This window comes from Acomys minous (assembly GCF_964271855.1).
Source record: "Acomys minous genome assembly, chromosome: 14".
Taxonomy (NCBI): Eukaryota; Metazoa; Chordata; class Mammalia; order Rodentia; family Muridae; genus Acomys; species Acomys minous.
Window position 1 is genome coordinate 23,340,414 of NC_140496.1, and position 25,922 is coordinate 23,366,335.

At 40.3% G+C, this 25,922-nt stretch overlaps 1 protein-coding gene across 3 annotated transcripts; it reads left to right on the plus strand.

The window, feature by feature from the left end:
• Nucleotides 1-25,717, plus strand: NAE1 (NEDD8 activating enzyme E1 subunit 1). Of its 3 annotated transcripts, none has more exons than XM_084756777.1 (20): nt 1-143; nt 4,175-4,278; nt 4,579-4,639; nt 6,218-6,248; nt 7,118-7,189; nt 7,398-7,477; nt 8,145-8,254; nt 9,889-9,998; nt 12,328-12,390; nt 12,806-12,869; nt 13,149-13,240; nt 15,762-15,821; nt 15,907-16,040; nt 17,403-17,478; nt 17,758-17,797; nt 19,043-19,129; nt 19,892-19,984; nt 22,784-22,898; nt 22,987-23,036; nt 25,487-25,717. In XM_084756777.1, exons 1-20 carry the CDS (start codon nt 91-93, stop codon nt 25,594-25,596), a joined length of 1,605 nt encoding a protein of 534 aa, XP_084612903.1. In that variant the 5' UTR covers nt 1-90; the 3' UTR covers nt 25,597-25,717. The 3 variants fall into 3 exon arrangements, with proteins under 3 accessions (XP_084612903.1, XP_084612905.1, XP_084612904.1); XM_084756779.1 differs by lacking the exon at nt 1-143 and adding an exon at nt 474-493; XM_084756778.1 differs by lacking the exons at nt 1-143; nt 4,175-4,278; nt 4,579-4,639 and adding an exon at nt 5,358-5,490.
• Nucleotides 25,718-25,922: the final 205 nt, after the last annotated feature.

The window sequence follows — 25,922 nt, forward strand, 5'->3', positions numbered from 1 at the left end:
GGCGCCGAAGGGCGCTTAGTACGCCTGCGCGCGAGCGAGTGGGTGGCGGCCTACTACGGCGGCTTTGCTGTTCGCTGGGCGAGCGCGGCCATGGCGCAGCAAGGGAAGCTGCTCAAGGAGCAGAAGTACGACCGGCAGCTGAGGTGAGCCAGGGTTTCCGAGTGAGCGAGCCGCTGGCCTTGCGGGCTCTGAGGCCGACCGGGCCTAAGCGCTTAGGCGGCGAGGGCGGCCCTCCCTCGGGCCTGACGAGGCGCAGGGCCGTGCGGGGCGTGGGGGAGCCGGCGCCCTGGGATCCGGCCACTGACCGTAAGTGCTCGGCGAAGGCAGGGCCGCCCCTTCCCGCAGGGCCGCGCCACGCTGGGCGCGCGTGGAGGTGCGCGGTGTCTCCGGGAACCCGGGCTGCGCGGGGGCGGCCGTCCTCTTTTCGTTCACGGCACGAAGGGACCGGGAGTACCCCATCCCGACCCCACGGCAGTGTGCTGTGCCCTGTCAGGTTATTGTTCTCCGCCCGCGCTGTACGGTAGAGATGCGTAATGCTACTTTCGTGTGAACAGTCCTCGTTCGTAATTACACATTTTACCGGAGACGGTTGAACGTCGGTAATTCCAGCACTTGGGAGGCAGAGGCAGGTGGATTGGATATTGGAAGCCAGCCTAGGCTACATAGAAAGACCCTGGGGACAAGGAGAGTAAAAAGAGACAGGAAGATACATTTTGCTACTACTGCCCCTACTCGCCCTCGTTTATTTTGAGAAACATAGTCTTACGCAGCCCAGGCTGGCCTTGAACTCAAGCATCTACCTTCTCAAGTGCTGAGATTGCAGATGTTCACTGCCAGGCCTGGCTCCGAAATGCGTTTTTGTCCTTCCTCCTTTTTCTTTTTCTTTTTTCTTTTCTTTTCTTTTTTTTTTCCTTTCACTCTTGAGTGGCCTGGAACTTGCTACGTAGACCAGACAGGCTCAGACTTGCAGCAGCCCCCCTGCCTCTTTGTCCTAACAGCTTAGATGACAGGTGTGGACCACCACACCCAATTGGATGGAACCCTGGACATCATGCTTGGCAAGCTGCCCCCCTCAGCCCAGAATCAATTTTTATAATGTTTATTCAACCTAGTATTCCAAAATATAACCATTTCAACATGTAATTATTGTAGAAATTACTAAGCCATTTTGTTGCTCACTGGTCTTTCACACATAATGTCTTAATTCATGCTAGCTAACATTTCTAGTCCTCAGCCATTTGTGACTACCTTAAGAACCATCATCTTCTTCATCTACTTCCCCACCCTTGGTTTGTTTTCCCTCCCCCACTCCATTCCTTATTCTATGCATTGAGCCAGTGGAGGTTATAAAAGTGCTTGCCGCTGCCTCCCCTCTCAGGTGCTCCCAAGAGAAGATACACTATGTCCCAAAGGATGGAGATTTGAATTTGTATGGGCTGCCCAGCTAATACTCTATCACAGGTTTAGTCACTTAGTTCCAAAAGCATCCTTGAAGGCAGACATTCTTTGATACAGATAGGAACACTAAGACTTGTATTTATTGGTAAAATAGATTGTCACCAGCTAAGTATAGGAGAAAAACTTGCTACTATTGGCTTGGCCTGCTTAAACTTTGTTAACCCATAACATAAAAAACAAAACAAAACAAACAAACAAACAAACCTATTGCTTTGAACTTTAAGTGAACTCAGGGAAGGAAAGACAGATGAAGAATGTTTAGTTAGATACGAGTCTTAACAGAAAAAAATGTGATCAATAATCCTGCTGTAATTCCTTAAACCTTGTTAACCCATGATATGAAAAACTACTGCTATCCAGGAGCAGTGGTACACAGTTATAATCCTAGCACTCAGGGCGGCAGAGGCAGACAGATCTCTGAGTTCGAGGCCAGCCTGGTCTACAAAGTGAGTTCAGGACAGCCAAGGCTACACAGAGAAACCCTGTCTTGAAAAACAAACAGAACAAACCAAACAAAAATTCCCCCAAAACTACTGCTTTGAATTTATAATGAGCTTGTAAAATGAGAGATAGATAATGTTTGGTTAGGAGCAAGTTTTAATAGAAAACGATGTAATCAGTAATCCTGTTGTAACTCCTTTTGTGTAAGGAATGTATCTGTTTTTGTGATAATTGCTTTTATCGCTGTGAGGTAATTTTTCTTCTTATGTAAAGAACTTTGCCTCAGGGATGTAAAAAGAACCAGAGGAAAATAAAGGTTATTGGAGCCTGCCTTGCTTCATCCACTAAGTGTGTTTGTGCGTGTCAGCTCTGGTCTCTACCTGTTAGCCACTAGTTTTTTTGAGACAGGGTTTCTCTGTGTAACAGCTCTAGCTGTCCCAGAACTTGCTCTGTAGACCAGGCTGGCCTCGAACTCACAGAGATCCATCTGCCTCTGTCTCCCAAGTGCTGGGATTATAGGCCCCTTTTAATCTTTTAATCACCTGCTGCTGTCATCAGAAGCCAGTGCCCAACCTCCGCCTGCTCGATGTCTCGCCCCAGTTTATCTCTGGAAGTCAAAGCTGGCCTGTAGTTCTTTGCCTGTGGGTGGGGCTTCATGAGATCTCACCCTTCCATGTTCACGTGTGTGCCCGTGTTGTAGTTCTTCAGGTCTTACGTGGGCAGCCACACTGTTGTGGTATCGTGGATGTACCTTCCCTGTCGTTTCTAGGAGAGTTCTTGGCTCTCTGGCTCTTAGAGTCTTTCTGTCTCCCCTCTCTTCCTTGATGCTCTCTGAGCCTTAAGTACAGAAGTTGTGTTGTAGACACATCAATCAGGGCTGGGCACTTCATAATTGTTTACTTGTTCTCTGCTTTTTGACCAGTTGTGGTTTTCCGTAATGATTTCCATCTGAGATGTTCCTTTGATGAATAGTGAGAACTCCATTTATCTGTGGGTATAACGATAGATATTTAGGCTAGAGTTAGGAATTGTGCTTGTTTTTGTTTTTTTAATTTCTTAAAGATTTATTATGAATACAGTGTTCTTCCTGCATTACCCCTGCAGGCCTGAAGAGGGCACTAGACCTCGTTATAGGTGGTTGAGGGCCACCCTGTGGTTGCTGGAATTGAGCTTAATACCTTCAGAAGAGCAGTTCGTTTCTCTTAGCCTGTAAGCCATCTTTCCAGCCCCAGAATTATGCTTGTTTAGTAAAGTGGTGGCAGCAGGTTCTTCTCTGACATCCATGACTCGCTAGCCCTGGGTAGTTGGCTAGGACTCTGGTAATATGAGTTCTCTCCTGCTGAGTGGGTGCTGAGCGGGGCCGTAAGTCCAACAGGAGAGCTCTTGGTTACCACTAATATGAGAATGCCAGTATTGCACCCTCACCTTGGTGACTCATAGGCAACAGCTGGTAGAACTGTCAGTGGCTTCTCTCCTGTGAAAGTCTGTATACCACGAAGCCGAGTCTTCTTGCGGAAGGCTTCCACCTCACACCCACCTGAGGTCCTCCGGGTCTTGTATCTGAAGTGACTCACCTTTAATGTCTCGACAGCAACCAAGGGCAACAGTAATATCTGTTATATCTTAAAGCGCTTCTGCAGAATTCAACATGAGGTGGCTTTTTTCTTTTCTTTTTCTTTTCTTTTCAGATAGTAAGAAGTTTCCTTGATAAAGTTTTTGCTCATTTTTGTAAATGTCACAGGGGAAAAATGTCTTAAGTCCAGATCTTAAGTGTATCTGATCTACATCACTTGAATAAGTGAAATTGAGAACAGACTAAGTTTTAGGTGCAAGATGGCTCTTTTATTTATTTACTTATTTTAAGGCGATAGGGCCTCACTTTGTTGTTCAGGCTGACCCTGGACTTGCTTCAGAGATTTTTCTGCTTCAGCTTCCTGAATAGCTGGGATGGCAGGTGCATGTGGCTAAGGTGTTTCTTTAATGTTGATGAGTATCTCCCTAGGCTTTCTGTTCTATAAATTACCTAGTTTGAAAGGAGTAACAGAAAAGACTAGAAAGACAAAGCTTACTAGTGCTGACTATATCGCGTAAAGTATTGTCTATCACTGTTTCCAATTATGTTGTCATATTACCCCACAAGAATATCAGTCCCTGTCCCACATGTTTGCTATGATTGTATGTGGTGTTTTATGCAAGCATGCTATAAATATCACTGTTCAAATCAAGCAATATTTTTGTGAACCTTTTAATGTTCAATTTGTGTTTTGTTTTATAGGTTGTGGGGTGATCATGGTCAAGAAGCTTTGGAATCTGCTCACGTTTGCCTAATAAATGCAACAGCTACAGGAACTGAAATTCTTAAAAACTTGGTACTGCCAGGTAATGTAATATCTGTGATTGCATTCCAGGTGACTTCTTTAAAGTTCTGGTAAAAAGTTGCGTGCTCTTGGGCTGACAAGATGGCTTAGTGGGTAGTTAGTTACTTGCTGTCAGGCCTGACAAGTTGAATTCAATCCATGGAGCCCACATGGTGAAGGAGAAAACCAATTCCCATGGGTTGGACTCTGACCTCCACATGTGTATATGGCATGTGTGCACTCCTATTCAAGTGATAAATGTAAAAGCAAACAAAAACAAAAATAAACCAAAACCTATTTTGAGTATCTTTTGTCTCCCCAGGTATTGGATCATTTACAATTATTGATGGAAATCAAGTCAGTGGAGAAGATGCCGGAAACAAGTATGTTCTGTCTTTTAACATATGAGCGTGTTAGAGAAGGCAGAGCACTCAGGGTGAGGCCTGAGTGTCATAATAATGGTGGGTAAAGGGGAAGTGCTGGGACAGCATCTGACAAGAAGGCTGTTAACAGACGGGGCTCACTGTCACTGCCTTCACTGCTGTTGGACACAGCAGTAGTCATTTCCTCTTACCTGTGAGTTCTGGGTACTTTCTAAGTCCTTGCCTTAATTCCTTAGTGTTAGTGCAAAGTAATGATTGTATAAGATTAGAAGCCGGACATGGATTCAATCCCAGCACTTGGGAGGCAGAGATCAGGAGTAGCCTGGTCTACATAGTGAGTTTTAGGACAGCCAGAGCTAAGACCTTGTCTTAAATTAAAAAAAAAAAAAAGGAATAGGAAAATGTCTTTCATTTGTATCTTTCAAGCTTAGTCTGGTATATTTATTATTGTAAGACATTGTATAAAATGCATCTTCACAGGCCATCTATGTCCTGCTCTTTTTTTTTTTTTTTTTTTTATTCAGGGTTTCTCTGTGTAACAGCCCTGACTGTAGACCAGACTGGCCTCGAACTCAGAGGTCGCCTGCCTCTGCGTCCCAAGTGCTTCGATTAAAGGCATGAACCACCACAGCTGGCTTGTCCTATTCTTTACATATATTCATATTTAGACTTTTCACAACATTTCCAATTTTGATTTCCTACTTTTTCTTTTCTAGGGTTTAGAGTTCAAGAGTCATTATATTTGTCTGTAAACATTAATTCAAGGAAAATCGGGATTCAGTTCACGTTCCCTTTGATTCTTTTCTTTGGGTCATGGTATGCTTCTGCTGTCCACAGCCCGGCTCCTCTTGGTACGTTTAGAGCCACAGAAGCCCTGTGCGTACCTGGCTGGCTGTGCGGATGCGCTAAGAATACTGCTTTTTCTTAAGGAACCATGTGCTTTTGCTACAAAGTTGTTTCCTGACTCTCGGCAGCCTCAGCTTAGGCCTTTGGGATGTGACCAGCATATGTCTGGGAGGAAGTCTGAATGAATCTTTTGTAATTTCTTGCAAAAACAAATGGTTCACTACAGCCTTTCCCAGGTGTCTGCAGAACCTCGGTTATAGCAAATGTTAATAGCTGTTAAATGGAGCACTGGATTTCACGGTCAAATGAGCTTGGGGAATGGTTCAAAGGAGGTGAAAATGTCTTTACTGTAAAACTTTATTATCGGGTACATTATGACTTTCCAAGAAGCAGATATATCATATGGTATTTCCTCTTTTTCATTCCTGGAACTCTTTTCTCTCAGAGCATTTTGTGAAGTGTGTGCCCTAGGGAACATTGATTTACTATCTTGTCTGCTTTTCCTCCTTCAGGAAAACTGTTACAATCTATTAGGAAAATAGCGTTTGTGGGCTGGGGCATAGCTCAGTGGAAAAGGACAGAGAAAAGCATGCACACGCACACACACACACACACACACACACACACACACTGTTTTTATCTTTTAAATGTGATACACACACTATTATAAATGGTGAACAACTTTTGCTTTATAGCCATATAAATCTTCACTTTTTTTTCCATCCTCTTTAGTTTTTTCCTTCAAAAAAGCAGTATTGGCAAGGTAAGCAAGCCCTGATGCTTGTGTGTAAGCATCTAACAATGCCACTAGAAAAGTTTTAACTTTAAAGACCTTATTCTCTGAGGGAAAAGTTGGCTTAGTTCATTTTCTAATCTGATAAATATTTTAGTAGTCTAAGAATTTAGAGTCCTGCCTGTGATTTTTACACTGTCCTTTATTAAAGTCTTGAGTAACATTGATGTTCAGTAGATGGAGTATTATAGGTAAGAAATTAGTAAGTGGAGCTAGTCAGAGAATTCTTATTATTTTAATACTTCAAATGAAAACCTTAGAAATCCATGTCATATTCTGAGTGGAAGTTGCACTTACACTACTGACTGGCCAGTCATCTGGGGAATTGTAGGTGTGGGTGGTTAGAGTGGGTCTGCACTTGGTCCGGTACAACCTTCCCTGCTACCTGCCATTTGCCTGATCAGGAAAGTTTAGCGCAAATAGTGTGGTCATTTAAGAGCTGCGGCAATGACAGTCTAGTTCAACCCTGATAACATTCTACCTGAGCCTCAGTTTAATACTGAGAAGTAGAACCGGGCACGGGGGTGCTTGCCTGGGTGGATCGCTGTGCGTTCGAGGCCAGCCTGGTCTATAAAGAGAGTCCAGGATAGCCAGGGCTATTACAGAGAAACCCTGTCTCAAAACAAACAAAAAAGCCAAAAAACAAACAAAAACCAAAAAGAAAAAGAAAGAAAAGAAATCTCAAAAGTAGAATTATTACATCTATGCATGGAATTTGTGAAGTTCTGCAGTGAGTTTTTCTTGATCTGTAAGTGGGAGTAGGGGTGGGACATATGGGGGTGTTTCACACCGTAGCTAAGTACTTTCTAATTCAAGTGAAATGCTTTGTTTTTGAAAAGAATCGAGCTCAAGCTGCCATGGAATTCTTACAAGAACTAAATAGCGATGTCTCTGGAAGTTTTGTTGAAGAGGTATAATACATATTACATTATTATTTCTTTGCTACAGTAGATTTTAAAAAATAATTCAAAGCCCCAAGAATTCAGAATTTTGAACTTTCATGTCACTTACATTTAGTTGGAATTTAATTTGTTGACATGTTTATTTTTTAAAAGCTTACATATTTCTGCCATGTTTAATATATGAAATTGTTGGATTTTTCCTCCTTGTCTTATTTAGAGTCCAGAAAACCTTCTAGACAATGATCCTTCATTTTTCTGTAGGTTTACTGTTGTGGTTGCAACTCAGCTTCTTGAAAGGTAGGTTTTAGATGGTAATACTTTTCTTAGTCTTTCTTGATTTGCATAGTTTTCCCTGTGTCCATCCTTTGGTATACATGTTTTGTCTGGCTTCTAAATTTCTTAAAGGAACTTTTAATTTCATGCTTTTGATGTATTCTAGCCTTGAAAGGATAGGGAAGTAAACATGAGATGTCTAGATATATTTAGTGTAGCTTAAGTGAACATTAGCTATTGCTAAGGGATGAAAAATTAATAGAAGTGGGGTATGGTGGTACACACCTGTAATCTCAGCACCCAAGAGCCAGAGATGAGAGGATCAGGCGTTTGAGGCCAGGCTGGCCTAGGCAGTAAGTTTCAGGCTGGCTTGAGCTACATAGTGAGATCTGATGTTTCTGAAACACCAAAATCAAGAAAACTAAAAACAAGTTATATAAATTGTTATAGATTACAGGAAGATTTATGGGTGTATCCATGGGTTTTACAAATGTGTCTCACTATCAGAAGTGTTCAGTGTATTCACTAACATTCTTCTTAAGACCACAGACTGAGGCTTCACATGCAACACTTTTGAGATTGCAGCCTAGTGAAATTGCTTGCTTTCCACTGTGTTCTTGCCTGTTTATGTTAGGCAGTCCCGTGGCGCATATATTCACTTGCTTATGTTCTTACTTTCCTTCCTTTTCAGTACATTACTGCGTTTAGCAGATGTCCTCTGGAATTCCCAGATCCCTCTTTTGATCTGTAGGACATATGGACTAGTTGGTTATATGAGGATTATTATTAAAGAACACCCAGGTAAAATTGTTAAGCATATGGGAGTTGCTAATGGTTGCTTGAGCAGTAATTTTAGAAACTTGGTAATTTAGAAAGTCAGTGTTAAATTACAAAATAAATTTATAGCAGTACAAGAAGTTCAAAGAGGCAATCAGACTTGACTGTTTTTAAAATGTTGTTTACATTTATATGTGTATAGATATTTTGCCGGCAAGTATGACTGTACCAAGTATGTGTGGCTGCCCGCAGAGACCAGAAGAAGACCTCGTTTCATCTAGAAGTGGAGTTATAGATGATTGAGAGCCACCATACTGGTGGTGGGTTCTCTGGAAGAGCAAACATTGCTCTTAACTACTGAGCTGTCCCTCTAGCCTGTTTGTCTGCTATTTCCTTACATAGCATTGTGACTGGATGCAGACTATAGATACAGCATACAGCTTCTTATCTTGTTAAGAGGCCCAACAGTTATGGAAATGCCTGGTTCCTTTTGCTCCCCAACCCAAAGTAGGACATTGATGGCTTCCACAGGAATGCATGGGTCACTTTGACAGAAACAACACATCAGTGGTTCTCAACCTTCCTCATGCTGTGACCCTTTTATACAGTCCCTAATGTGGTGACCCTCCCAGCCATAAAATTGCTCTGTTGCTACTTCATAGTAGCATAACTATATCTATATCTATATATCTATATATCTATATATCTATATATCATATATATATAAAACACATGAAATAAAAATAACTGTAATTTTGCTATGGTTATTAATCATAATGTAAAGTCTAATATGCAGGATGTCTGATATACCCAGGTTGAGAACCACTGCATTACACCACCATTTCCCACCTGGCTTGTGTTCCAGTCTCATACTGGCCTTAGATTTTCCCATTCCATGTCAAATTACATATGATAAGCCATGTTCCTAAGGAAACAGTGTTAAAGGAGTCCAGAGTCATTCATAGGCAAGCCTACATCAGCCCAGGGCTGATATCAGCTGTTCTATAGAGTCTTTCTTTTCTTTTTCATTTTTAAAAAGATTTATTTATTTATTATGTGTACAGTACTCTGCCTGCATGTATGCCTGCATATCAGAAGAGGGCATTAGATCACATAGATGGTTGTGAGCTGCTGTGTGGTTGTTAGGAATTGAGCTCAGGGCCTCTAGAAGAACAGTCAGTGCTATTAACCTCCAGCCCTAGGATTTATTTATTTATATATATATATTTTTTAATGACAAGGTTTCTCTATATAGCCTTGCCTGTCTTGAACTCATTTTGTAGATCAGGCTGGCCTCGAACCCACAGAAATCTGCCTGCCTCTGTGACTTTGAGATCAGCCTGGTCTACACACTGAGTTCCAGGCTAATAAAGGCTAAAATGAGACCCAGCCAAATAAAATAAAAAAAAATAAAAAAATAAAAAAATTAAAGGTTTCCAGTTTGGTATGGTGGCTCTTGCCTATAATGACAACCAGGATGATGAGACAGAATTGTCACGAGTTAAAGGATAGCCTTGGCTATAGAGTAAGAACCCCCTCCCCCGCCACTGTGTGTGTGTGTGTGTGCGCGCGCGCGCGTGCGCGCTTGCGCACGTTAAGTTCCTATAATGTTATAGATTACTAAAGAATTCAGTGTATCTTTTGGGATTGTTTGACAGTAATAGAATCTCATCCAGATAATGCACTGGAGGATCTACGACTAGATAAGCCATTTCCTGAACTGAGAGAACATTTTCAGTCTTATGATTTGGAGCATATGGAAAAAAAGGTTGGTAGTGTGTGTGCGACCTGAAGTTTAGAGGTAAACTTCTTTTTTCCCCCCTTTTGGCTTTTTGAGACAGTCAAGGAATGGTCCTGTTTGGCTTGGGGACAATGCTATGTAGATCACTTGACCCTCAGTGTGTGGCAGGCCTCTTGTCTCTCTTTCCTCCAGAGTGTTAAGACCATGTGCCATTGTACCTGGCTTCAGTGTTTGTTTGTCTGTTTGTTTTTCAAAGATTTGTTTATTTATTATTAAGAATAGTGCTCTGCCTTCATGGACACCTGCAGGCCAGAAGAGGGCAGCAGATCACTTTATAGATGGTTGTGAGCCACCATGTGGTTGGTAGGAATTGAACTCAGGACCTCTGGAAGAGTAGTCAGTGCTCTTAACTTCTGAGCCATCTCTCCAGCCCCTGTTTGTTTTTTAACCTAAGGTGTATGTACGTATATATATCAATTGAAAAAAATATTGTAAACTTTCATATTCCTGTCATCCAGATCACACTATAATATTTTTTTCAATACATTTATTTTCCCAAAACTTTAAAAAAGAACATTTGAGACAGGCTTTCATTGTGCAGCCCTGGCTGGATTAGAACTCACCAGTGGATCAGCCTAGCATCTAACTCACAGCGATCCACCTGCCTCTGCCTCCCAGGTACTGAGAAAAAGGCATGTTCCACCATACCTAGTGAAACTGGGTTTCTCTGCTTTAGTTCTGGCTGTCGTGGAACTCACTCTGTAGACCAGGCTGAGCTCGTACTCACAGATCTGCCTGCCTCTGCCTCCTGAGTGCTGGGATTAAAAGGCATATGCCACCATGCCCAGCATCTAAAATACTTTTTTTAATTGAAGAAAAAGTACATAAACTGAAATCTGCTGTGCATTGACTTATTGCAGAGGTTCTCGCCATGGGCTGTTTCTACATATGAAGTATGTAGTCAAGAAAGTACAAAGCATGTGTACTTTAAAAATGGTTTTAATTTGAGCCATACATGGTGGTCCACACCCATAATCCTGCCACTCAAGACAATGATGAGACAAGAGAATTAAAAGTTGGAGGCCAACCTGCCTTTCAAACTGAAACACACATATATGAATAGTTTAAAATTGAAGTGGATGTTTCTTGAAATTGCCTCAAAACTTAATTTCTAGAGTTTGAAAATTAACACACCAACTATATTTTATTAGAGAAGTAATTATATTTGTAACAGATTCTATAGTGAGCATGCATTCCTTTTCCACCTAACAGTTAATTAAATGCAAATATTCATTTGGTTATCAGGAAACAAAGTTCTAATTTTTCAGTCTAATATTGGTACCTGAGATTGAAAGATTTGAGCTGTTCTTTGGGGTAGTGTATCTATTTTCTTGCTGGGAAAAAAAAAAGGGATCATAGTATACCTGGCATATCAGAGTTAAAGGAAATACTGCTTCTAAAATAAACAAATTGGGATTTCAGTATATTTCATCCTGAAACTACTATGGGGAATGAATGTAAAGAAATGGCCTACAGTTACCCTTTTCAAATTAAGCAAGCCTCTGATTTCATATGCATATATGTATATGTACATATGTACATATATAATTTTAAAAATAAAATCTTACTGTAGAGAATGGAGAAAACTTTGGACACTCAACTTCTATGTGTTGAGTTTTAATAACTAGATTAAAAAATTTTTTTTTTAGTTTTCGAGACAGGATCTCTCTGTGTAGCCTTGGCTGTCCTGGACTTGCTTTGTAGACCAGGCTGGCCTTGAACTCATAGCGATCCGCCTGCCTCTGTCTCCCGAGTGCTGGGATTAAAGGTGTGCGCCACCACTGCCCGGCTTGATTTTTAAATTTTTTAATCAGTTTAGACAAATGGATGAATTCCTAAAATCAACCCGTCCTCCCCACCCCACTCCCACCCCCCCTTGTGTGTCAGTGTGTGTGTGTGTGTGTGTTTACAGAAATCTATACATGTACCTGTGGATGCCAGAGGTCAAGCTCAGGTCTCTCAGCTGCTTTCTACTTTGTTTTTTGAGACAGTGTCTTGTCACTGAGCCTGGAGCTATCTGTCCATTTAGGTTGATTGACCAGTGAGATCCAGTTCTTCCTGGCTTGACCTCCATCCAGTGAAGTTTCAGCTTGTAGCCATGCCTGGCAAGCATTTTACTCACTGAGCTACTCCACAGCCACTCAGAAATCTTCTAAAGCCGTTTTTATTAGGCCAGTCCTGTTTTTATTTCTTCATGTGTATTAGAATATAGTTGTAAATGTTGAAAACATAATGGTGTAAGTGAAGAGTTAATAATTGACTCATCTGATATCTTCAATTTGTGTCTCATTTCTAGGACCATAGCCATACACCATGGATTATAATCATAGCTAAATATTTAGCACAATGGTATAGTGAGGTATGTCCTTTTAAAAAAAAAATTGTATGTGACTATTTCCAAGATATGATAAAGGATATCTTTTGAGGGTTTTGGGAGGTTAATATTTTCCTTTATGAGGGTGTATTGCAAGTCTTAAGTTTAAATGTAGCTGTCACTCTTTCAGTGCTGATATTTTAATTAACAAATTGGGATTTCAGTAAATTTCTCCTGAAACTGCTGTGGGGTATGAATGTAAAGAAATGGCCTCCGGTTACACTTTCCAAATTATCAAGCCTTTGATTTCATATGCATATATGTATATATGCATATATTCATGTACATATAACTTTTTCAATACAATCTTACTGTAGAGAATGGGGAAAACAACTTGGACACTCAATTTCCATATGTTGAGTTTTAATAACTAGATTTTTAAATTTTTTAATCAATTTAGACAAATGGACGGATTCCTAAAAGCTATAAAGAAAAAGAAGACTTCAGAGATTTGATAAGACAAGGTAATTTTCTGCACTATCATTAATTATTTTATAAAGTTTGAAAAATAATTATTTGAAGCCAGTGCTTATTGGACTTCTCTTGTCAGACGATGCCAATATTTTAGTTTCCTCTGGGGATAAAGGAGCCATTCCTTAAAGAGATTGAGACAAGCAGATGATAGCTGTACTTCCTACTAAGGCTCAGCAGCGTGATCCTCTTCAGAGCCTGACAAGGTTTTTCTATGTTGGGAAGACAAAGTGAAAAGAGCCATGTTTGTTTACTATTTCTTATTTTAATAGGGATTTTAAGGAATGAGAATGGGGCTCCAGAAGATGAAGAGAATTTTGAAGAAGCTATTAAAAATGTGAATACAGCACTAAATACAACTAAGGTATTAAAGGAATTGCTGAAACCAGTATGATTTCTGAGATGTTTTCAGATGTAAGCGTTGATATGACAATTTAATCTAATATTGCCTAAATTTATATAGTAAGTTAGAAATAAGACCTATAACTTAGCTTGATTTAAAATAAAAAAATTAAGACAAGGTCTTTCTTTGTGGTGAGGGCTACCTTCAGATTTGCTGTATAGACTAGGCAGGCTAGTCTTGAACTTGGGATACACTTCTCCTGCCTCTGCCTCTTAACTGTTGAGATTACAAGTGTGTGCCATGCCCAAAACCTGAGTTTAATAGTAAGGTTTTGAGCCCTGCATGGTGGTGAATCCCTGTAATTCTACCACTTGGGAAGGTGAAGCAGTATCACTGGGCATTCTTGGCTGCATAGCAAGCTCAAAACCAGCTGGGGCTGTAGGAGACTTTGTTTTTTTGTTTTTTTGTTTTTTTTAAAAAAAGCTTTCTATTATCCTCATTAAAATTATGTCAGTGCTTCAGCATGTAATAGCAATAAATTATTTTTGTTTTTTTTACTTAAAGAAATATATAAATTATTTTAAGAATATGATTTATGAGTAGTTGAGAATATGGAGATAAGAATTACAAATGCTGTTTTGCTGGTCAAAAGAAGTATTATTCAAAAGTTAAATTTTGATACCCTGCATTTTCTCCTGATAGCCATAATGTAGATATAATTAGAGGTATTCTTGATGACTTGTACACTTTAGAAATTATAAGCTATGTATGGTAGTTTATACCTATAATCTTGGCACTTTGTTGGTTGCAGCAGGTAGATTATGAATCTGAGGCCTGAAGCCAGCCTGGGCCACATAGTCCATTTAAGTCCAACTTAGGATACATAGTGAAAAAAAATTGGAAAATAATTCAGACTTTTTATTTTTATGATTATTATTGTTACTACTGCTATTGTTTGGTTTTCGGTTTTTTATTTTTGAGGAACTATGGAAGATTTATAGAATTTTCCTAAGATTTATAGCCAGAATACTGCCTTTTACATTAGGAAAGCACTTACGTCATTGTAGACATTTCGAAGGCAGAGTGCATGCCTTGTAAGTCTTTCTAGTTGAGGAGCATCTTTTTTCTCAATTGGAGAGACTGGAAAATATGTATGGATAGCTATCAAATTTTACAGCTATCAAATTGTACATGTTAGATCTGTATGTTTTTACTGAATAGAAAATATAAAAATCAGCTTTAAAACCTGCTGAGTGATTCTAATGCCAGGCATGATGGCGCATGCCTGTATTCATAGCGCTGGGGAGAGGAAGGAAGGGGATCAGGACCACAGGGCTGCATAGCGAGTTCTAATCCAGCCTGGCACAAGAGACCTTGTCTCAAAAGCAAGACAGAAAACCCGTTCTAGGATGGGGGACAGTAGGTGGTCAGATATTAATGCATGAACAAAGTTAGAACAGAGAAGGCAGAATGGGTCTGGGTTAGGAAGTAGTGTTAGGGAGCCAGGAAAAGGCTTGAGTGAAGTGCCAGCCAGAGGTCAGGAGGAAGAGCCTTCCTTTTCTTTCGAGACAGGGTTTCTCTGTGTTACCCTTGCCTGTCCTGGACTCACTTTGTAGGCCAGGCTGGCCTCGAATTCACAGAGATCCCCCGCGTCTGCCTCCCGAGTGCTGGGATTACAAGTGTGCACCACCATGCCCGGCTGTGGAAGAGCTTTTCAAGCAGAGGGCAGGTGCAGAGGGCATGAAATGAGATGAAGTTCCACACTCGTTAAAGGATCATTAAGTAAATATGATTGAAGAAGAATGAACATAATAGGGAGGATGTGAGTTTAGAGAGGTAGAAAGGGCTGTATCAGTACAGAATCTTGTGGGCCATTGAGGGTTTTGCGCAGGGAAGTAGAGAGATCTGCTTGCTGATGAGACAGAAGCTCATTATATGTAGCCCTGGTTGGCCAGGGGCTCACAGAGATTTGGCTGTCTCTGCTCCTAGTGGAGCAGGGGTTACAGGCGTGCACCACCACACCTGGCCATTTCAAAGCCTCGGTGACTCTTGTGAATAGAGGGAATAGGGTTAGAAGCTGAGACACCAGTCAAGAAGCTGCCCCTAAGAACTCTATTTTGTCTGCACAGTAGTAGAATCAAAGCCTGTATTTGTAATGTTTCTATTTATGTGGTGATCTTGCAAGCAATAATATCACACACTTACTTATTTTTTGTCAGAGTGGTTGTCCCTTTGAACAGCCTGGACTTAGGGTGCATGTATTTCAGGATTTTTATAAGCTGGGAACCATGAGCAGCTTTAAACCTCGTCTTCAGATGTAACTATATAAAATGACTTGTCTGGGCTCCTCCTTCACTCCATGTATGACAGGAGAAGGTTTTCTTCCATTCTCTTTCCCCATCAAGAGTTGGATTGTAAATAAAACTAAATACATCAGAAGTTGATATTTAACTGCACTTTGAAAATATTTGAAGAAATAGCATTGAAAATAGAGGTGGATAGAGTTCTTGATGTAAGCAAGTGTTTTGTGTTCCTTTGTTAGATCCCAAGCAGTATTGAAGATATTTTTAATGATGAGTGCTGCATAAATATCACCAAACAGGTAACCACAAGAAGTAAAAGCCGAGTGCCCTCAAGTGCAGCTCAAAGTAAACACTGCTCACTGGTAGTTTTTCTTGTTCTTTTAGACTCCACCTTTTTGGATTCTAGCTCGTGCCTTAAAGGAATTCGTGGCCAAAGAGGGTCAAGGAAATTTGCCTGTTCGAGGCACAATTCCTGATATGATTGCAGATTCAAGCAAATACATAAAACTGCAGAATGTGTAAGTGACTTTTTTTTTTGTTATTGTTGTTTTGTTTGTTTTTCAAGACAGGGTTTTTCTGTGTAGCCCTGGCTATCCTGGAATTAGCTTTGTAGTCCAGGCTAGCCTTGAATTCAGCTGGTATTAAAGGCACGTACCACCATGCCCAGCTGACTGTTTTTGTTTTTTGTTTTTTGTTTTTTTTTTTTGGTTTTTCGAGACAGGGTTTCTCTGTGTAGCCTTGGCCATCCTGGACTCACTTTGTAGACCAGGCTGGCCTCGAACTCACAGCGATCCGCCTGCCTCAGCCTCCCAAGTGCTGGGAGTAAACCTGTCCTCCTTGAAGGACCCAGGACCCTGATTTCTAACAGGATCCAAGAAAATATGTTACGTGAACAATTTACCTTCTTGAAGTCAAGTCCAAGGAAAATCACATACTTCAAACCTGCCCAATAATATAAATCGTGAAAAACATTTTTTAGTGTCTAGTTATATTTGACTCTGTAAAAATGACCAGTATTAACTGGGCATGCTGGCACACACCTTTAATCCCAGGACTTGGGAGGCAGAGGCAAGCAGATCTCTGAGTTCGAGGCCAGCCTGGTCTACAAAGTGAGTGCAGGACAGTCAAGGCTACACAGAGAAACTCAAAACATAAACAATGACCAGTATTAAAGCTCAGTCTCTCTCAGGTAGTGTCATACCCTTTTGGGGTGAACATGGTACTATTGGGGATTAAACCTGGATCCTCATACACATGCTAAGCAAGAATTCTACTCTTGAGCCGTGTCCCTAAAGTCATACTAGTTTCTGTCTTCAGTTGTCCTTTCCCAAATTTTCAACATTTCAACTCCTAGACTAGAACAACAAGACAAGATTGTTAGACACTGACCGAGGTCGTGTCTGTATGACATTTGGTCCTGGAGGAAAGCACACCAGTACCTTGGATTCCTCAACACCAACAAACCCCAGTTACAAAAGAGTAACATCCATGAAGACCAACCTTACAAGTCCATGTGCATCAGGGCAAGGATCCTGGAAGATAGATTGGCGTTAATCTACAGTTACTGATGCCTTCAGTTATGAAGATTAACGGCCAGGAGAAAATGGTTCAGAATAGACTCCATGGGTGTTACCTGCGTAGATTTAAGTTGGATGCTGAGTATGATGGGAGCCTTGGTTTTAGAGGATTCCAGAAGTCTTACTGCCAGCTCTTAAAAGACCCCTAGTTAGTAAGAGGTGCTGCTGGTGGCATTTCTCTAGCATTTTTATATTTCATATGTTCCTAAATAAGTTTTTAAAATACTTGTTTACTTAAAGCTGGCTTCAGCTTTGCTAATTTTAGAAGTTTTTAATTGTAGGGTTTTTGTTGTTCTTTTTCAGTTACCGTGAGAAAGCAAAGAAAGATGCTGCTGCTGTGGGTAACCACGTTTCCAAGTTGCTGCAGTCTGTTGGCCAGGTGAGCTGTGAACACATTGCCTCTTCTCTCTCCAGGCATGGAATTTAGCCAGGGAGGGGTTGGAGATAGAAGGTGTGGCCCTGGCTTCTTGTTGTTCAGCAGAAGTGCCCACTTACATCTAATGAGAGCCTCTTGTTACAAGAGGACAGCTTGTGTTTGAAATGTTCTCCCAGCTCTTGGGAGTTAGCATCTCATCTCACAGCCATTGACTTTGTGCCATTCCCACTGCTGTCTTTTTGTGCCTGTGCTAGAGAAAAATATGCATTTATCTCTTTATAGGCACCAGAGTCCATTTCAGAGAAAGAACTAAAATTGCTTTGTAAGTCTTTTTAATTTTCTTACTTTGTTTGATAAATATATGCTACAGAGAATGTTCTTGGGAATTTTAAAAGGTTGAACTTTTTGAAGTAGGGTATGTGTGTCCTTAGGTAAATTTTTTATTTTATTTCCTTGTACTAATTCCCCAGTAAGTACAAGCGTTCTCTTTGAGTCAGTTGCAGGTTGGGGAGATAGCTCAGTGGTTAAGTGCTTGCCATGCAGACTTGAGGGCCTGAGTTCAGGTAATCTGAAGTGGTGAGTCCTGAGTTTGTATGAGACTTTGTCTCAAAAAAATAGGTGGGAAACAAATAAATACATTTTTAAAAAGAAAGAAAAAATAATACAGTGGAAATTGATAGAAGAAGACACCCAGGCCGGGCGGTGGTGGCACATGCCTTTAATCCCAGCACTCGGGAGGCAGAGGCAGGCGGATCGCTATAAGTTCGAGGCCAGCCTGGTCTACAAAGTTAGTCTAGGACAGCCAAGATTACACAGAGAAACCTTGTCTTGAAAAACCAAAAAGAAGAAGAAGAGGAGGAGGAGGAGGAGAAGAAGAAAGATGATGATGATGATGATGATGATGATGATGATGATGATCTCTGGCTACCACATGTACACTATGGGCAAGCACATCCCTGCGTATACCACACACACAAGGAAAAGTCTCATAGCGTTAGTTGCAGGGTTAGAGAGGTGGCTTGTCAGCTACACAAAGAAAGTCCCCAGAACAGATACATGGACACACAACTACGTTTTAAGCCTTTCTTACACACAAAACAGAGGATAGCCAAGGCAGGCATTGGGTCATAACATTGATACTCAATATCTAACATGGCCCACTGTGCTGTGGCCACTCACTGTTTTTAATGAATAAATGCTTCAAATTGTTTATTATTTTAAATTGTCATGTGCATGTCTGTGTATAGATGTGTACAGCTGCAGAGGTCAGTGATGTCACATCCCCTGCGCTAGTTGCAGGTAGTCATGAGGTACCTGATGTGGGCGCTGGGAGCTGGACTCATTAACAGCGAGCTCGCTTAACTGCTGTTCCATCTTGTAGCCCCAATTTCTTGTTCTTTGTTTTTTTTTTCAAGACAGAATTTCTCTGCGTAATACAATGTCTTGTTCTTTGTTTTTTTTTTCAAGACAGGATTTCTCTGCGTAATACAATGTCTTGTTCTTAAAGTGACCTATAATTTGATATATTCACCTGTCACAACCATCTTGAATTCTTTACTGTTTCTAGGCAGTAATTCTGCATTTCTTCGAGTGGTAAGATGTCGATCTTTAGCTGAAGAATATGGTTTGGATACAATCAACAAAGATGAAATTAGTAAGTATAACAACCAGATGCTAAGTTAAAACATATTAATAAAATGTGTATAATAGAGTTGAACAGATGGTGTTATAAAAATAATGTGGCCAGGCGTGGTGGCGCACGCCTTTAGTCCAGCACTTGGGAGGCAGAGGCAGGCGGATCGCTGTGAGTTTGAGGCCAGCCTGGTCTGCAGAGTGAGACCAGGACAGCCAGAGCTGTTACACAGAGAATCTCAAAAAACAGAACAAACAATAAAAATAAAATAATGTGAATATTTTATATTCTGTTTTATAGATTTACCTGAACTTTAATTTACATGTATCATACAAAAATAAATACATAAAATTGTTTTTAGATTTTTTAGTGCATTGTGTGCTGTATATAAAACTAACATTTCAGGGTGGTGGTGGTCGTGCACGCCTTTAATCTCAGCACTCAGGAGACTGAGGAAGGGGATCTCTTGAGTTTGAGGCCAGTCTGGTCTACAGAGTGAGTCCAGGATGGCCAGGGCTACATAGAGAAACCCTGTCTTGGGGGAAAAAAAAATAACTAACATCATCATGTTTCCACTTTGGTAGAGACTCCAGCTAGAAGTCCATAAGACCCCTTGGGTTACATCTTAATGTATTTCTTCTTATTTATAGTTTTATACTTTATTTTAATAAAATATTTAAATGTTTTACTAATATTGTCTTATATGTTGAAACAAGAATGAACTCAGCCTTTTGTTGTTTGTGTGCTGTAAGTTACCCAGTTCTTCGGATTTTTTCCTTTCAGTTTCTAGCATGGACAATCCAGATAATGAGATAGTCCTGTACCTGATGTTGCGGGCTGTCGATCGATTTCATAAGCAGCATGGCAGGTACCCAGGTAAGAGCAGTAGTTGATTTACAGATACGAAAAAAATCTTTTGGCTTTTTTTTTTACTGTTTGTTGGTTTTTTGTTTTTTTTTTGTTTTTTTTGGTTTTTTTTTTGAGATAGTTTGCTCTTTGTAATAGCCCTAGCTGTCCTGGAAGCTGTTTTGTCTGTTTGTTGTTGTTGTTGTTTTAAGACAGGATTTTATTTATCTCAGGCTTGCCTTGAACTTGTGGTCTGTCTTCATCAGTCTCCTAAGTACTGGGTTTACAGGAATAAACCATCAGGTTTGCTCAATAAAATCTTGAATAAATATTGGATTTGATACCAGGTGTGGTGACATATGCGTTTAATCCCAGCACTCGGGAGGTAGAAGCAGATGGATTGGAGTTTGAGGCTATCCTGGTCTATAGAGCAAGTTCCAGGGCAGCCAGGGCTATGTAGATAGAGCATGTCTTTAAAAACAAACAAACAAACAAACAAACAAAAAACCCACCCACCCCCAAAAAAAACCCAAAACCACACTTGAGGTGAATGTTAGTATTCTGTGGGTATTTATTGGAACTGTTATTTGGTTTTTAAGGCCAACTGCTTGCAACCCATTTAATTCTAAACTATTAGAGAGGAATGCTGGTTGAATATGTATAGAAGGAAATTTTTTTTCTGCTAGATGTCATATTTGACTTTTTCTTTTTTCTTTTTTGAGACAGGGCTTCTCTGTATAGCCTTGGCTATTCTAGACTCACTTTGTAGACCAGGCTGGTTTCGAACTCACAGCAATCTGCCTGCCTCTGCCTCCCAAGTGCTGGGAGTAAAGGCATGTGCCACCACACCCAGCTCCATATTAGTCTTTTATTTTAAGTCACTAACAATCTCTTGTGTCTTGCTTTTGTATTTGTCTTTTGAGACAGGACTTCATTCTATAGCTGAGGTTGCCTTTGCCCTTGCATTCACCGTAGAGCCTACACTGGCTTCAGTCTTATAGCAATCCTCTTGTCTCCATCTCCAACGTGCTAGATTACAGACGTGAGCTACCACAACCAGCTCTTTAATTTTTAAAGCCTGGCCTGTATATCACAGGCTGGCCTTGAACTCTTGATCTTGCTTCATCCTTCAGAGGACTACTTATAAATGTGTACCACCATTCCCAGCTCATGGTTTACTCCTTCCTGTAACTCACACTGAGTTTAACCTGAAGGAAAAGGGAACCCACAAGCAGTATATCAGTGACTTCTGAACTTTGAACCCATACAAGGACTTCTTCACTCAGTACCTTCTGTTGTTTGCAAAGGCAGTAATTGGAAACGTGTGTAATCTTAAACGTCCATGTTTAGCACCTGGGTATGGTCGGTCACACTACAATGCTAACATTCAGGAGGCTGAGGTAGAAAGATTGCTGTGAGACTGAGGTCAGCCTGGGCTGCAGAGGGAGACTTTGTCCCAAGCAACAAAAAAGAGAAAAATACCTTAGGACTGGCTTTAGTGGTAGAATCCCTGCTTCTACCATTCTTATAGACCTGGATTTGATTTCCTGCATGAGAAATAACAACAAAATGCTTGTTTTGTATTTTAGTTTTGCTGTTCATGAACTAAGTAATTTGTCTGTGTCTCAGCTTTTTTATCTGTAAATGGAAATAGTTGTAGCTACTTCACAGAGTTCTTATAGAATTAAATCAGTGCATAAGCAGGAGGAACTTAGGATAGTGTCCAGCACCTACTAGTGTTCAGTAAGTGTTATTTATTGTTAGGGCTTCATGTCCTCAGTGACATTTAATCACTTAGAAATGGAAATACAAGGCTGGGGAAGTAGCTTAGTTTATAGTTGTGGTGTGCATAAAGACCTAGTTTAGTGATCTCCATCACTGAAAAAGCACATGCCAGTTTTCTTATGCAGGAGGTAGAGGCAGGAGAGTCAGAAGTTCAGGGTCACCCCTGGCTACATAGCAAGTTTGAGTCGAGCGTGGATACATAAAACTCTGTTTCCAAAAATGAAGAAAATAAATACTTAAAGGATATAAGTAAAGTGTTTTCTCTTTTGTTCTTTGATCAAATAACTATTGAGTATTATGTGTTAGTCTTCTAGAACAATAGTTAACAAAGACTTTAAAAACAACAACAACAGGAACCCATCAGAGTGCTGTGATAATGTGCTGTCAGGCCTGGTTTAGGTGGTGTCTTCAGGATCAGCCCCTTTAAGCCCACACTCTACCAACTGAGCTGTACTCCACAGCTGACTAAGACTTACTGAACTTCAATTTGTGATAGATTTTTAGTGGATCTCTTTACTTATAGATTTCTTATATTTTCAAATGTTGGTTTAATGTTTTATTACTGGGTTCTTTAGTTTCATACCTTACTGTTTAGATTAGACTACATGAAACTAGATTAAGTAAAAGAGAGAGCCATTTGTTTGAATCACTTTTCTTCTTTAAAAAAGGAGGGGGGGCTGGAGAGATGGCTCAGAGGTTAAGAGCACTGTCTGTTCTTCCAAAGGTCCTAAGTTCAATTCCCAGCAACCATATGGTGGCACACAACCATCTACAATGAGATCTGGTGCCCTCTTCTGGGGTGTGGCACACATACAGGCAGAATACTGTATAATAAATAAATAAAATAAAATAAAAAATCACTGAAACAGGGTCTTTCTGCAGCCCTGGCTGTCCTGGCACTCACTGTGTAATGCAGGGTATTCTCAAACCCTCAGAGATCCGCCTGCCTTTTCCTCCTGAGTGCTGAGATTAAAGGTGCATGTTACTATGCCCAGCCCACCTCTTTATTTTTAATCAAATGTTATATATATATAATTTTTTTAGGAGTATCTAACTATCAAGTTGAAGAAGATATAGGGAAGTTGAAGTGCTGTCTTGCTGGCTTCCTTCAGGAGTACGGGTTATCTGTGACGGTGAAAGACGATTACGTCCATGAGTTGTGAGTATTCTTCAGAACATCTAGAGAAATGTTCTTCCCTGTTTGTGATAAGACTAATGAAAATCCACACCTCCATCCTTTCTTGTAGTTGCCGATACGGAGCTGCAGAGCCACACACCATTGCTGCATTCCTGGGAGGTGAGTTTCAGAGGTGAAATGACTTGTTATTATAGAATCTAGTTACTATCTGTATTAGCTTTTTGTTTTCTTAGCCATTTTAATTAGGGAGCTTAGTGAAGCAGACTGTTAGGTGTCAGTTATACTGCTCTCCATGCCCTCTGCCTTCCTGTGGTGCTGTTCATGTTAGACTGTGGAGTCTTTTGCCCTTCTGAAGCCCTTTCCATCATGAGCCTCACTTAGCTTTCTGAGCACAGGTACCCACACAGACCTTCCTTCTCCATCATGTCTTCCTGCCCTAGCAGGACTCAGAAACAAACACTAACTTGACTTAAAGATCCTGTGTGCCTTCTTTTGGTTTTTGTTTTGTTTTGTTTTGTTTTTTGTTTGTTGTTTGTTTGTTTTAATGACAGGGTTTCTCTCTGTAACAGCTCTGGCTGGCCTGGAACTCATGGAGATCTGCCTGCCTTTGCCTCCCAAGGGCTGGGATTAAAGGCATGTGCCACCACCGCCTGGCTCATGTGTGCCGCCTTTTCCCTGAGCCATACCCCAGATCTTTGTATTTCTGGGCCCAGTTCAAAACCACCATTGCTTTCATAAAAGCTCCCTTTATCTGTTTGCTCACACGGTTTCTTCTTTCCGTCAGTTACATTAGATACTCTAACTATACCATAGATGGGTACCTTATAAATATTAGAAATTTGTTATAACCATAACAAAGACTAAAGTAAGGATGCTAAAATAGGTAGGGTCTGTTGAGATCTCACTGCCTGATTCATGTATGGTAGTGTTGTTTTGTTTTAGTTTGTCCTCACATACTATAAAAAGAAATTCAAAAGAAACATGCAGGATCTCCTTTATAAGGGCATAAACTCATTCATGAGGGCTCTACTCTCTGGTTTAATCACTTTCCAGAAGCTCCACTTGCTAATGCCATTGCATTAAGCTTTTCAGTGTGTTAATGGCAGGAAAAGAGGAGCACAAACATTAATTGAATAATACCTTTTTAAAAAGGACTCTTAAGATGGGTGTGGTGGCGCACACCTTTAATCCCAGCACTCGGGAGACAGAGGCCGGTGGATTGATGTGAGTTCGAGGCCAGCGTGGTCTGCAGAGTGCATCCAGGACAGCCAGGGCTGTCTAAGCAGAGAAACCCTGTCTTGAAAAACAAAAACAAGGGCTGGAGAGATGGCTCAGTGGTTAAGAGCACTGCCTGCTCTTCCAAAGGATCTGGGTTCAATTCCCAGCACCCACGTGGCAGCTGGTGACTGTCTGTAACTCCAAGATCTGACACTTAAATAAAAATGTTTAAAAAAACAAAGACAAAACAAAAAAAAAAAACCCACTCTTCTGCTATTACTGCCAACAGCCTGCACTGTTTACTTAGGGTGCTTTCCTTTCTAGATGGTTATTTTGAAGGCAGACCCAATTTGAGTTAATGGTCAGAAAGCTAATGATGCAGACCTAAGAAAACCATATTTTAAACAAACGCAAAGTAAGCCTGATTATGCATAATTTATTTAAATAAAATCATTCTTTCGTGTCTAAATAAAATAACCTACAAATTCAAAGAAGAGGGCAAAATATTATTTATTTAGATAGGCCAGATTCTAAGAGACACAATCAGAGAGGCCTATCAAGTGTAAATGGAAAGTTTTTAAAAATGTGTTTTGTAATGATTTTGAACCTTCTCAGAGGCTTTCCCTACATAAATGTGGGCCACTCCTCTGGTACTCTTACTCCTGCTTTCCTTTTTTACTCATTCTACATACATTTTATTTTTTGTAAGCTATCCTTTCTCTTGCTGCTAAACAGAAAGACCCAAGCAGGAGATATTTTTGTCTCTTGTACTCCACTGTATCTATGGTACCTGAAAGATGATTTGGTGCATAGTAGAGTCTTAGCTCTCACAGCCTCAGTAGTTTAGAATGAAGCTGCTTCAGTGTAGAAAAGTTCCCCCCTTGGTGGAATTTTGCTGTTTCTTTTGTGTTTTGAGTACGTTATGGGAGCTTTGTGGTATTTAGTGTTTGTCCTTTCTGAAGTCCCTGGGTTTGATTTTCAGTGGACAACACACACACACAAGAGAGAGAGGGGGGCCGAGAAGGGAGAGGGGGAAAGAGAGAGATTTCTAGCAACATTGCTTTTTTTCCTTTTTTTATTATAAAGATAGAATAGATAAAGGTAGAATTCAAATGCAGTGGTCAGAGTGGGAATAGGAAATTGGCGAAGGACAGGGTAGGGGACAAAGAACAAAGCATAGTGATAGTTATGTATGGAAACGTCTCAGGGAGACCCATTTCTTTGTATGTTAATCAAAAAAGCTAAAAGAGCACACACAAAACCCTTGCATGCAACAGAAGGGTGTTCTTTGAAGAGGATCTTTATGCCTCTGTCTCCTTTCAAAAAAAAAAAAGGGAAAAAAAAAGGAAAAATTTCTTCTCAAAAATTTGCTTTTCTCCTTTTTCCTACAGGAGCTGCTGCTCAAGAAGTTATCAAAATAATTACCAAACAATTTGTAATTTTTAATAATACTTATATTTATAGTGGCATGTCACAAACTTCTGCAACTTTTCAGTTATAGAAAAGCACCATATGTAACATTGAAACTGTAAGTGTCTTCATATTGTGCTTCAGTTTGTAAAAATCTGTTAAAAGAGAGCAGTTAAATTGTTTCCTTAATAAAAGTATTTCTTCATTTGTAATGTGGTCTGTTGTTTGGGATGGTGGGGAGAAAGCAGTCATTTTCCTGAAGAATAAAAGCTAGCTCTATGTAATTTAATTGATAATACTGGTTTGCTATTTTGCAGTTACATATCATAGATATGTCTGTTTCCCTAGAAAGAGTAAAATAAATGATCTTAATGAGTATAAGACATAGATTTTAGCTGTTGACATTTTTAGTTCCTT